This window comes from Lepus europaeus, chromosome 4 (assembly GCF_033115175.1).
Source record: "Lepus europaeus isolate LE1 chromosome 4, mLepTim1.pri, whole genome shotgun sequence".
Taxonomy (NCBI): domain Eukaryota; kingdom Metazoa; phylum Chordata; class Mammalia; order Lagomorpha; family Leporidae; genus Lepus; species Lepus europaeus.
In genome coordinates, this window is record NC_084830.1 from 64358718 (window position 1) to 64371305 (window position 12588).

Here is a 12588-nt window from a genome sequence, read left to right on the forward strand (position 1 = left end):
CACATGCAGGCTTCCAAAGCCACTTACCTTTTCTCCACCAAAAAGTAATGCAGCTCTTGCTTATATTTTACTAGGTTTCATCCTAAGCAATGGACAGAAACAAAAAACAAAAACTATATATATAGTCAGTTGTATAATTTGTAGTGAGAAGAAGCTCTGTTTACCACTGCTGTAGAACTCTGTCGGCACCTTTATGATAAACAAGTTTTATTAAAGTGAATAAGGGAGTGGGCATTTGGCGCAGAGGTTAAAGGTTCTGCTTGAGATGCCCACATCCCATTTGCCTAGGTTTCAGTCTTGGCTCCACTCCCAATTCTAGTTTCCTGACAATATGGACCCCCGTGATATCGGAATATGGGGCGCCATATATCACCGTGTGCTTACTAATAAATTCCCAATATTAATAGGCCTGTGTGGGTTGTTGCTTAATATTCAGAGAAGAATTCTGAATACTGGCATAAATGAACAAAGAAGCATAGTAAGTTTTTAAGCTTTTTATTCAGCGAGAGGAATGCATAGGAGTGAGGGCCCTATCTAAAAGAGAGAGGGAAATCCGGATTCATACTGAGTACCAGGAGCCAGCCACGTGGAGGAGCATGCGGGCCAGGAAGCATGGAGCAGGTGGCCAGAAGGCCATGCGCTCTGGAGGCGCAAGGCAGCACAGGCCCACACTGGGAAAAGGCTAAAAAAAAGAAAGGGCTGTGCCCATTGTGTCCCAGGCCTTTTACCTACTACCAAAGGGGAGTGGTTAATTAACCTGATTGGCCAGTGGACACACAGGTGTGGTCAGGTCACACAGGGCATGGTGAAGGCACGGTCTTCCAGCTCACAAACCTGACCAATTTTATCTTGTATGCCTCCCTGCATCACCGGAAAGTCGCAGGCAATGGCTCAAGTATTTGTTTCCCTGCCACCTCTGTGGAAGATATGGTCTGGGTTCGTGGATCCCAGCTTTAGCAAAGTGAAGCCCCAGCCCTTTCAGGCCTAAGAGAAGTGAATCAAGAGGTGGGGGCTTTCTCTCTCAATTCAAAAAATAAGATTATTTTTTAAAAAGGAATCAATTATTTTTGCCCTAATTTGTAATCATTTGTTTACACATCAAGCTACTCCAGATATATCTCAACCTAAGAAAGATTTAATCTCATCAATTGATTCTCTTGATACACAGGATTTTATAGAATGAAGAGTACAAAAGGCACTTTTTAAATGTTTCTAAGCATAAAGCTTTAACTTAATGTATCCTATATTAATTGGCATAGCCACTACTTTACCAAGTATTATCTAAATAGATGCAACCTTCATATACTAGATAATGTTAATTTAGGCTAGTTGACTAGGAAAAGAGATCCTTATGTTAAAAGAGATGGTAAATTACTAAACTGCACTACAACACAGATGTAAGACTAATGCCACTATTTCAAGTATTTGGTATATCAATGAGTGATATGGTTGACATACATAATTTTGCTAAGACAATATTGTAAAGTATAAATGTTAACTGTTTCTATCAATTACAACAATCATTTCTATCAACTACTCCCAATCACTGGGACAGGGAAGAAAAAAATTGTCAAAAAATAAAAATATTGCTAAAGCCTTTAAGATAGAAATGTAGGCTAGCAATTACATTATCCACAAGCACCCTCTAGTGGCTGAAAAGCAACTCACACATTACCTTAAGCAAAAATGTATGCATTTACATTGGCATCCTGAGTATTTATCTAATTATTCTAAATGAAAATAAAAAGGAATATGGCTACCAATAACTTTTTGAAAAATAATTCTGTTCTTATATTCAATAATATAGTCAGCTGGCAAAAAAAAGAATCAACCTTAGGACTCAAAATACATTTACCATAAAAAATACATATACATGGAATCCAAAGAGTTTTGCTGATTTTTTTCTATGTACTGCTGGTATTGTTTCGATCCCTGAAACTTTACTCATACTTTTACTACAAATAGTCTCTAAATTTGTTAATACGGTCTAAATCATTAAATATTTATCACAAATGGTTTTTGCCATTAAATTATAGTAGTTAACTCTAAATATCTGCTCCCTATCAACTGTGACATCCCTAATGCTCTGAATTGTTAAATTTATTAAGTATGAAGATAATGTCTGCATACCTAAAAAAATTTTACAATGCTTTGAAGCCCTAAAAATAATGCAATAACTAGTAACAAAAGTTCTAAAAATACAAGGGCCTTAAAAAGCCAATAAAAACTACCTTCTTATTTTTAAAAATCTGTACCTTTTACTTCAAATATTTTATCTGTAATCAATGTTTTTATTTTTCTATTTATATAATGCTAAAAATCAATGAATGCCAAATAGCATTTTTAAGCTTCATGTCTTTATTGAAGTGACTCAAAAATGAAGACATTATTTGTAATAAAAACACATAAGAGACAACATAGCCACAATTATCTTACTTTTTCAAGCTAATGACTTTTGAATAATAGATAAGCAATTTTTACATTTTTAATTTAAGCTTATGATCATTTTTTTTCTACTACACAGTATAATACTGGTGAAAATAAATAAAATGGTGCATAGAAAGATGTCTCAAGAACCATTGCACAACAAATCAATGTGAGAATAAAATATGCAAGTAATATAAAATGCATTTAAATTGCCACAACATGTTTCATAAGTCATAAATATATTTCACCTACTAATTGTATATAACAATCTCTGAGGTCTGAATTGGATGATTTCTTACCAATTCATTTCCATGTAGTACACTACAACATTTACTTGCTACTGTAAAATTCAGTGTAAAATTCAAACACGTGCCAATTTATATAATTTAAATTCCTTTATCTACCCTTGCTTTAAGCACACGAAAAATTATGTCTTAAAAAAATATTTGAAAGAAAATAGTGTTCATTCCTAAGATAAAACAAGTGTTCAATGTTCTTCATGTGATTTTTAACAATTAGGACAGAATAAAAGTGACTGAAACGGAAATCTAACATGTACACTAGTCTTTTAAACACATTACTGCTTATTCTAGCTGATGGATATCTTCTATTTTTTTCTTTTATCAATATGATTGAATATGATAGCCAGGAAAATATTTAAAAATCAGGAAAAAGAAATAAGGTACATAAAATAACAACTCCTATGTCACTAAGTTTAAACTTCTGCCCAAAATTAAACAAAAAGCAGCTAACCAAAACCAAAAAAGTACATTTCAGAAAAATTACACACTACAATTTTCTACATTGAACCTTACAGTTGACCAGAACCATAAAGGAGCTAAAAATTACATAAATATAGATGTGCTTATGCCTTTATAAAAGCAAAGCTCACTTATGTTTGTCTGAACTGAAATTACTACAAAATTACTGATTCCCTTCTAAATACATTACATTGAAAGTGACAATGATTAAAAGCTCTCTTTTAGTGAAGTTGAAGAGAAAACATAAATTTCTGTATATGTTTAGTTACATAACAGGTCAGTTATGCGTAAGACATTTTCCATGACTTTCATTGAGATGTGAATAATGATTCAACACTAAACACTCAAGAAAATGAGTAGGAAAACTTTAATATTATTTTATCCTACTCATAACTACATTTAAGTATACATCAAGGAACTAATATTCAAATATTTTTGACCTGCATGCCCAGCACTAATGATTAATACTATGGTTATTACTTATTAAGTGAGGCGGTTTGTTTTAAAATGCATTAAAAATAACTTTGACTAAATTCAGTTACACAGAAACAAAATCTTTTTAAACATGTAGGATACAACAAGGAGTCTGTAAAAATGAAGTAGTTAAATTAAAACTAGACAGGTTACGGAAAAGAAAGAAAGTAAAATTTGGGAACATAATCAGAATGTAAGAAGACTATATATATGTTCAAATAATTCACACAGAAGTTAAAAAAGCTCATTCAGTTATAAGACATTTGTATTTTTATATTTGTGTTTCTGGAAAGGAAATGCATAATTACATTTTCACAGAATGAGTAAAGATCTTTATATAATTAATAATATACCAAGAGCAACATAAACATGGGGCTTTTTTCTGTATTTTTTTAAGATTTATAAAATTAGTTATTAAAGATCTCAATAGGAAAATGACCTCACAAACCTAAACAGTTAACAAAAACCATTATCCTCAAATACAAAATACCAAGTTTCCCATCCTACTACAACACCATATGAAGACAAGTACCAATGATAAAAATGTTCATTCTGATTTTTTGTTCGAAGTTATGGTTACCTTAAATTTGAAGAGCTAAGCATACAGTCTGAGAGTGTGTGTACATATGTACTTAACATGCTTTAACAACAAGAGAAATGTAATACCTAAGTTAATGATTCCATTTGAAATGATTTTCTGACAGATAAGTGAATATTTCCTTGAATGGCACAGTTCAGGGTATCAGGTATTTATTATATACAGTATATGTACACATTTATACAGATTATACAGCCTTAAGATTATGTGCTAAAAATTACTTAAAAATGTATTTTAAATATTTTTAGCACAAAGTAACTAGAGGAAGTGCTCTAGCTGTCTAAGCAGCAATAATCAGAGAATTCTGAACCTGGTTTTTTTTCTTTTGGGATGCTGTTCACAGAATCATTCTCCGAATGCCACATTCACAACAGAACTTTGCCCATTCTACAGGGTATTTAGTCCCACACTCATGGCAGAATTTTGGTAAATGTCCAGATGAATTTCCTTCAAGGCCTTTAATATTTCCACCATTAAGTGAAGATGTATAGTCTCCATCTGGCCTGAAGAAGTATAGAAAAAAACAGAAAGTTAGTTCACATCAAAAGCTTTCAATCTATAAGCCTTAAGAAACAGGATATGAGAAGTGTTATTAGTAACTTAATCTCATTTTTAACGGTCTTCTATTTCAAATTAAGAGAATTTCTGTAGGTAAATACTGCAATTCTGAATGTTTCCTTCAACATATTTATCACTGTCAGGAGAATTTATCTTGACCAAAGGCAGTCAAGCTTTCCATCCCTTTTCTGTGTAGGCATTTAGTACACAAAAACATCTATTTAAAAAAGGGGGAGAGGGGACCCAGCACTGTGGCATAGCGAGTAAAGCTGCCTGCAGTGTCAGCATCCCATATGGGCGCCGGTTTGAATTTTGGCTGCTCCAGTTCTCTGCTATGGCCTGGGAAAGCAGAAGAAGGTGGCCCAAGTCCTTAGGCCCCTGTAGCCCACGGAAGACCTGAAAGCAGCAGCTCCTGGCTCCTGGCTCAGATCACCCCAGCTCTAGCTATTGCAGCCAATTGCGGAGTGAACCAGTGATGGAAGACATCTCTCTCTCTCTCTCTCTCTCTCTGCCTTTCAAATAAATAAATAAATCTATTTGATTCCAACAAGAATGTCTTTACTTCCCTCTCTCTCTTTATGATGTTTATTTTAAAGCCACCATAAAGCAAACTTTTAGTCACTTGGAGATTATAAGCTTGATACCACTGGAAAATAAAACATTATTTTCCCACATAGGTATCCTAGGTGATTCACATTTTTGGTATGACTTTCATACATTTTAGAGGTAATAAAGAATCACTTTTTAAAAGGTGGAGGAGACAGGCATTGTGGCCCAACTGAGGTAAGCTGCTGCTTTTGGGATACACACATCCCGTTATCAGAGGGTCTGTGATCAAGTCCCAAGTCTGTTTACCATGCTGTTAATGTGTACCCTGGGAAGCAGTAGATGATGGCTCAAGTACTTAGGCCCCTGTCACCATGTGGGAGACTCTGATAAGAGTTCCAGGCATCTGGCTTCAGCCTGGACTAGCCACTGGCTGATGCAGGACATTTAGGGAGTGAACCAGCAGATGGAAACACTCTCCACTCACTCTCTCTCACTCTCTCTTTCTGTCTCTCAGATGAAAATAAATATTTTAAAAAAGAATCAATGTCTTTATAAATAAAGCAGTGGAGATCTAAAAGTCACAGAGATGAAAATCAAGTGAAATATCAGGATTTTATGTATTTGAATACTTTTTTCCCCTCTTTAAGCCCCACTCGAGAGAGGTAGGAAGAATTATTATCATCTCCTGCATTAAGAAGCATATTCCTTTTTTTTTTTTTTTTTTTGACAGGCAGAGTTAGACAGTGAGAGAGAGAGAGAGAAAGGTCTTCTTTCCATTGGTTCACCCCCCAAATGGCCGCTACGGCCGGCGTGCTGCGTCGATCTGAAGCCAGGAGCCAGGTGCCTCCTCCTGGTCTCCCATGCAGGTGCAGGGCCAAAGCACCTAGGCCATCCTCCACTGCACTCCCAGGCCACAGCAGAGAGCTGGAATGGAAGGGGTGCAACCGGGACAGAATCCGGCGCTCCGACCGGGACTAGAACCCGGAGTGCCAGCGCCGCAGGTGGAGGATTAGCCTAGTGAGCCGTGGCGCTGACCAAGAAGCATATTCTTATTGAGAGCAAACTTATAGCATCAGCATAATTCCTTTAAACCACAAAGAAAATATTAATGAATTAAAAGATGTAACTCCAGTCAAGGAAGAGAACCAATGTTAAATAGGCTAGCATTATTGTCAATAAAATATGTAAGAACTTCTTCAAAAGATAAAAGATTATTTCGATTCTGCAATAGGCACATTTAGGGAAATCAACACTTATAACACCAACATTAATAAATATCTGTCAAAATCTCAAAGCTTCTACTTAACCAGATATCGTCAAATTTCTCTACAGACCGGTTAGTAAAATTTATACTCTAGTGCCATAATGTTTCTCAATATCATAGTTTAACAAAATTTGTACTATGTCAAGAGTTTGATTTTTGCTAATCCAGTGGAGACGAAATGGTAGACTACTGTGGATGTCACATACTTTTTCCCAACTGCTTGTGGGGCTGATCATGTTTTTTTCATGATCATGTTTTTTTCATGTTTTCTTGCCACCTGAATTTCTGTTAATTGTCCATTTTTCCAATTCCCTATGCCCCAAAAATCCAGATATTTTTGTACTGTATAGGTTCAGTTAAAATCTTAAATGTAGAAATCACCCAAATATTCTTGACTTGCTATGTACACTGTTAATTTTCTTTTCCAATCCATCATGTTATTTCACTCCATCCATCCAGTCTTTTTCAGTATTAGTTTTTTACTTTAATTTGATCAAATACATCAATCCTTTGGACACTTGCTAAATTAACTAAGAAATCCTTTCTTAGCTCACAGTAAGATTTTTCTATATTTTAAAATATTGACAGCTTTCTTTCCACCTTAATTTACTAGTAATTGATTTTTCAGACCTTATATGGTGTATGTATAAAAAATTTTCTCTACATAACACATGTCCTATAGTCCTAGTACTTTTCAAATTTCCAAATATTCATTGCTACCTCTGAAATGTGACAAATTTCCAGTTATTTGTGGGACTGGGATCTTTTTACAAATGTCAATTCTGATTATTCCATTTGTCTATCCTTGAGGCAATATAACAAAGCTGTAATTATTGTAGTTTCATACATCAGTCACACATTATTCTCTTTAACTTCTCTGCTAATTTTGGTCTTTTGTTCTCCACTGATTTTGGAAAACAGCTTGTCAAGATACATGAATTTCGTTTGAAAATTGCACTGAAGTTGCGTGTTAATTTGGGAAAAGATGTGTTTATGAGTCAACTTTATGATATTAAACATTCTATTTTATGGAAAAGGCATGTCTTTTTTCTTGATGTTGTTGAGGTTTTATAATGTTCTTCATCAAATTTAAAATTCTTGCTTAGCTTTGTAACTGATTCCTAGGGACCTTACATTTATGTTTGTGTAAGAATCTAAACACCGTTTTAGGCAACAAAAACTTTTAATATACTGATCTGATATGCAGAAAATTTACTAAGATGTCATTATTATTTACTCAATAATTTATCTTTTTAACGGATATATATCTCATCCTATTTTTGGTAAATAATAGCTTTTTCTCTATCCAGCATTTTTAGGTGATTTTAGAACTTTTCAAAGACATGTATTCTACCATGTTTTAATAGAAGAAATCACTGAGATTTCTTCGTCTGTTATAACTAGATTTATTTCTATCTGGCTGGGGGTAAGGAGGTAAGTCCAGCAAGCAAGGGACAGGGGTCTAGGTTTCCCATTAGACATCAGTCACCTTTCAAAAAATATAAGAACCCAAATTTATTTCTTAATGTGATTTTTGCCTCTGTCTTTTGGATTTGTTTTGCCATCTTTTTGGAAAGATAAGATGACCCTTTTATTTAGGTAGATTATTGCATATATGCATACATATTTATCAAGTTTTCCATTTTCAAAAGAAAACTTTAGTCTTACTTAGATTAAAAAACAAGGCCATATTATGCAACATAATAGAACCATGATTCAGAACACAAGGTTCTCTCTCTCTCTCTCTCTCACACACACACACATACACACACAAACACAATATGACCATGCTCTAGGCCTCTAAGAAACTCACTTAAATTTTAATATTTAAGATGTATCAAAAGTAAAGAATCCAACTGGAAATAGAAATTTACACATTACTCTATGGTTCTCATCCTTTGTTATGCATAAGCATCACTCTCATAAAGCTTTTGAAGTGGCAGATGCCCAGATCCCCACTGTCCAAACAAAAGAAACCAAAATCTTTGGGAGGAGGGGTCTGGTGCTGTGGCTTAATGAGTAAAGCCACCACCTGAGGCGCCAGCATCTCATATGGATGCCTGTTGGAGTCTTAGCTACTCGACTTCAGATCTAGCTCTCTGCTAATGTGCCTGGGACAGCAGTGAAGGATAGCCCAAGTCCTTGGGTCCCTGTACCCATGTGGGAGACCCAGAAGAACCACTGGGCTCCTGGCTTCGGACATGCCTGGCTCTGGCAATTGCGACCATTTGGGGTATAAACCAGCAGATGGAAGATCTCTCTAACTCTGCCTTTCAAATAAATAAATAAAGGATCTCCGGGAGGGACCTGGAAGTGTTTTTTTTTTTTGTTTTTAAGATTTATTTATTTGAAAGTCAGAGTTACACAGAGAGAAGGAGAGGTAGAAGTAGAGGCAGAGGCAGAGGCAGAGGCAGGAAGGGAGGGAGGGAGGGGGAGGGGGGAGAGGGGGAGGGGGGGAGGGGGGAGAGGGGGAGAGGGGGAGAGGGGGAGAGAGAGAGAGAGAGAGAGAGAGAGGGAGGGAGGGAGGGAGGGAGGGGTTTTCCATCCTCTGGTTCACGCCCTAGTTGGCTGCAAAGGCTGGAGCTGCGCTGATCTGAAGCCAGGAGCCTCTTCTGGGCCTCCCACGTGGGTGCAGGAGCCCAAGGACTTGGGCCATCTTCTGCTGCTTTCCCAGGCCATAGCAGAGAGCTGGATTGGAAGTGGAGTGGCCGGGACTTTAACAAGTGCCCATATGGGATGCTGGCACGGCAGGTGGCAGCTTTACCTGCTATATCACAGCGCCAGCCCAGAAAGTGTTCATTTTTTTGGAAAACTATTCAAAAAGTTCTTATGGCCAAATAACAAACTAGTATTCTAAATTTTTGAAAACCTATCTCTGGATTAAATCAGAATAATGACTAGTCAGGTATGATGTATACTTTTGACAAAAGCAAGGATGTACATTGACATAGCACATACATCACAAGTGGCTCTGGTGAATCATAGGATACTGCATTATTGGCCTATATGGAGGGTATATTAAGAAAACACTACAGGCACAGGTGTTCAGTATAATGGTTAAGACTCCACTAGGGACATCCACATCCCATATTCAAAGTGCCTAGGTTCAAGTTGCAGTTCTGCTCCAGAGTCTAGCTTCCTGCTGATATCCCATTTAGGTGGCAGTAATCACAGCCAAAGTATTTGAGTCCCTGTCACTCATATGAAAGACCCAGATTGAGTTCTCAGCTCCCAGTCTCAGACTGGCCCAAACCTGGCTGCTTTAGGAATCTGGAGAGTGAACCATACATGGGAGGGCTTTGACTTTCTTTCAAATGAATTAAATTTTTAAAAAAATTTAAAAAGAAAACACTATGAAATTCATTTCCATACCTACAGTAGAATATTAACAAGCTTCCCATTACATGATTCAGTATGCTCTGTATGAGAATAATCTACAAAAGATCTTTTAAGGCCTCAGAAGCATCTACACTTTCTTTTTTTAAAGATTTATTTATTTGAAAGAGTTACACAGAGAGAGAGAGAGAGAGAGAGAGAGAGAGAGAAAGGTCTTCCATCCGAAGGTTCACTCCCCAGTTGGCCACAATGGCCGGACTGTGCTGATTCGAAGCCAGGAGCTTCCTCCAGGTTTCACACATGGGTGCAGGGGCCCAAGGACTTGGGCCATCTTCTTCTGCTTTCCCAGGCCATAGCAGAGAGCTGGTTTGGAAGTGGAGCAGCCAGGCCTCAAACCGGCACCCATATGGGATGCCGGTGCTTCAGGCCAGGGCTTTAACCTGCTGCACCACAGCACCGGCCCAGAAGCATCTACACTTTTCTAGAGAAACTGATTGTGTTTCACTTTTAGACATCACAAATCACGTAACTACACCTATCTTGTCCTATGTTTGGACTGCTACAAAGTTTAGACCCCAACTTGTAGCCAGGCATACAGGTTCTAGCTTATGAATAAGGTCTCATGACATTTTATAGATGAGTATCACTCATTTTCATTGTATCTTTTCTCATTTTCTCCCTATTCTTCCTAATTATAACGAATGCTGTATCTCATGGTACTTTACATATTTATGTACCTTTCCTTAAAAGCTTCTGGAAAAGGGTGAGAGAGATAAAAACAAATAGCTATAATTAAGATGAGTTCATTATGTTTAAAACAGTAATGTAAAAGATAAGTAAATATTACACATTAGAAAAGGAGGTATGTAAATAATCAGCTCAGAGGAGATTTACATATTAAAATGTTGCTGAAAATCATAATAGCAGTAGTTTGAAGGGTCTATTTCTCCATTTGTAGAAGTAAAAACCATGTTGCAGTTAGAATTAAAACATAAAAATGCAAATGAATTCAATAAAATGAATAAACTGAGCATTTATAACTACAGTTATAACAATGAGGTAGAGGAAAATTTTAAATTCAAACTATGTGTTTAGTGTACAATTTAAACCAAATAGCAAAGGAAAAAAATCATTCTATAAATAGCTTGTTATCTATTTTTGTATTTCTTCCTGGGAATCTAATCTCATTTTTATTTATCAGAATAGCAGGATGGATCGTACCTTGCATTGTAACTGTCAGCGTATGTCTTTCTTTTGCTTGTAAGCGCACCGGAGGCAGGGTTTCGTGCCAGACTAGGTGGTGTGGAATTTCGAGGTTTGATGTTAGTTCTAGAAGAAAAAAAGAGATGGCATAATGAAAAAGTCTTGAATAGTAAGCATTTATTTCTCAAATTGCCTATGTTTGACTACAAAAGTAATTAGCAGCTGCAGAGAAATTCAAAACATTAAAGCCCAATTATTTGAAATATGAAAACAAACAGTAGTTAATACCAAGGGTAAATGAACAAACATCTTGCACTACTAACATCATTCTCATAATATCTAAAATCGATTCAAATATGTACACATGCTTTATATGAAATTTATGTTAATCATCTTGAAAGGCTTCAAATTTTCTTTACAAATGTAAATTTATAGTATTCTCGAATAGGCAAATTCTATTTAATACCTAAGAATAGGTACAAATAATACATTAAACAAATTTTATCATTATCATAAGCATGTGAAATGTGGCTGATAAAATGAAACACTACTTATTTCAAAGGATAAAAATTCAATTTAGAAACTTAAAGGGGCTAATGTAATTTTTCCTTTAAGGATTTCATTTTCTCAATTGCACAATATAAATTATATGGCATTAGAGAAGGTTCTGGTTGGATCATCACTTAATTCTCACCTTGAAACTTCAGAAATTAGAGGAAGTTTACAAAGTTAAATGATGTAATTCTAAAGGCTTTGGGATTTAGATGATCCTAGATTCAAATCTGAACTACTATTAACTAGCTTTGTGACAGTGGTCAAGTTCTCTCCAAATGAGCTCCCTTATTTATAAAATGGTAACCCTGGAGCTGGCGCTGTGGTGTAAAGGTAAAGCTGCCACCTATAGTGCCGGCATCCCATATGGGTACCAGTTCGAGACCTGGCTGTTCCACTTCCAATCCAGCTCTGGGCTATCACTCCTGGTTCCTGGGTTCTGATTGGTACAGCTCTGGCCATTATGGCCATTTGGGAAGTGAATCAGCAGATAGAAGACTGGTTTCTCTCTCTCTTTCTCTGACTCTCTAACCAAAAAAAAAAAAAAAAAAAACCTTTATAAGGAAGGCTAAAAGATATAAATTATAATTTGTATAAAAATTTAGCATAATTGATGGTAATACTAATGTTATTGCTAATACTATAAGTTAGCATTTATATGCTCTTGTTTACTACATGCCAAACACATTTCAGGTTATCTTGCATATATAAGCTTATTTAATCTTAATAATCCTATGACATATATAACAACTAGTAATTCCATTTTATAAATGAAGCAACTGAGGCAAACAGCCCTTCAGTAACTTGTTCAAGGTAATACAGCTAGTATGCTGCAGTCAGGAATCAGATGTTCAGCAAAGCATTAT

At 35.9% G+C, this 12588-nt stretch overlaps 1 protein-coding gene across 2 annotated transcripts in view; it reads right to left on the reverse strand.

Moving 5' to 3' along the window:
* Nucleotides 1-3884: 3884 nt before the first annotated feature.
* Nucleotides 3885-12588, reverse strand: part of ZC2HC1A (zinc finger C2HC-type containing 1A) — a 48887-nt gene continuing 40183 nt past the window's right edge. Inside the window, exons 9-10 of one of the 2 annotated variants that reach the window (XM_062188324.1) lie at nt 11189-11296; nt 3885-4763 (exon numbers count right to left, since the gene is read on the reverse strand). In XM_062188324.1, the coding sequence (XP_062044308.1) occupies nt 4598-4763; nt 11189-11296 (274 nt within the window). In that variant the 3' untranslated portion in view covers nt 3885-4597. The remainder of the gene's footprint in view (nt 4764-11188; nt 11297-12588) is intronic. The other variant, XM_062188323.1, reaches the window with a different exon arrangement.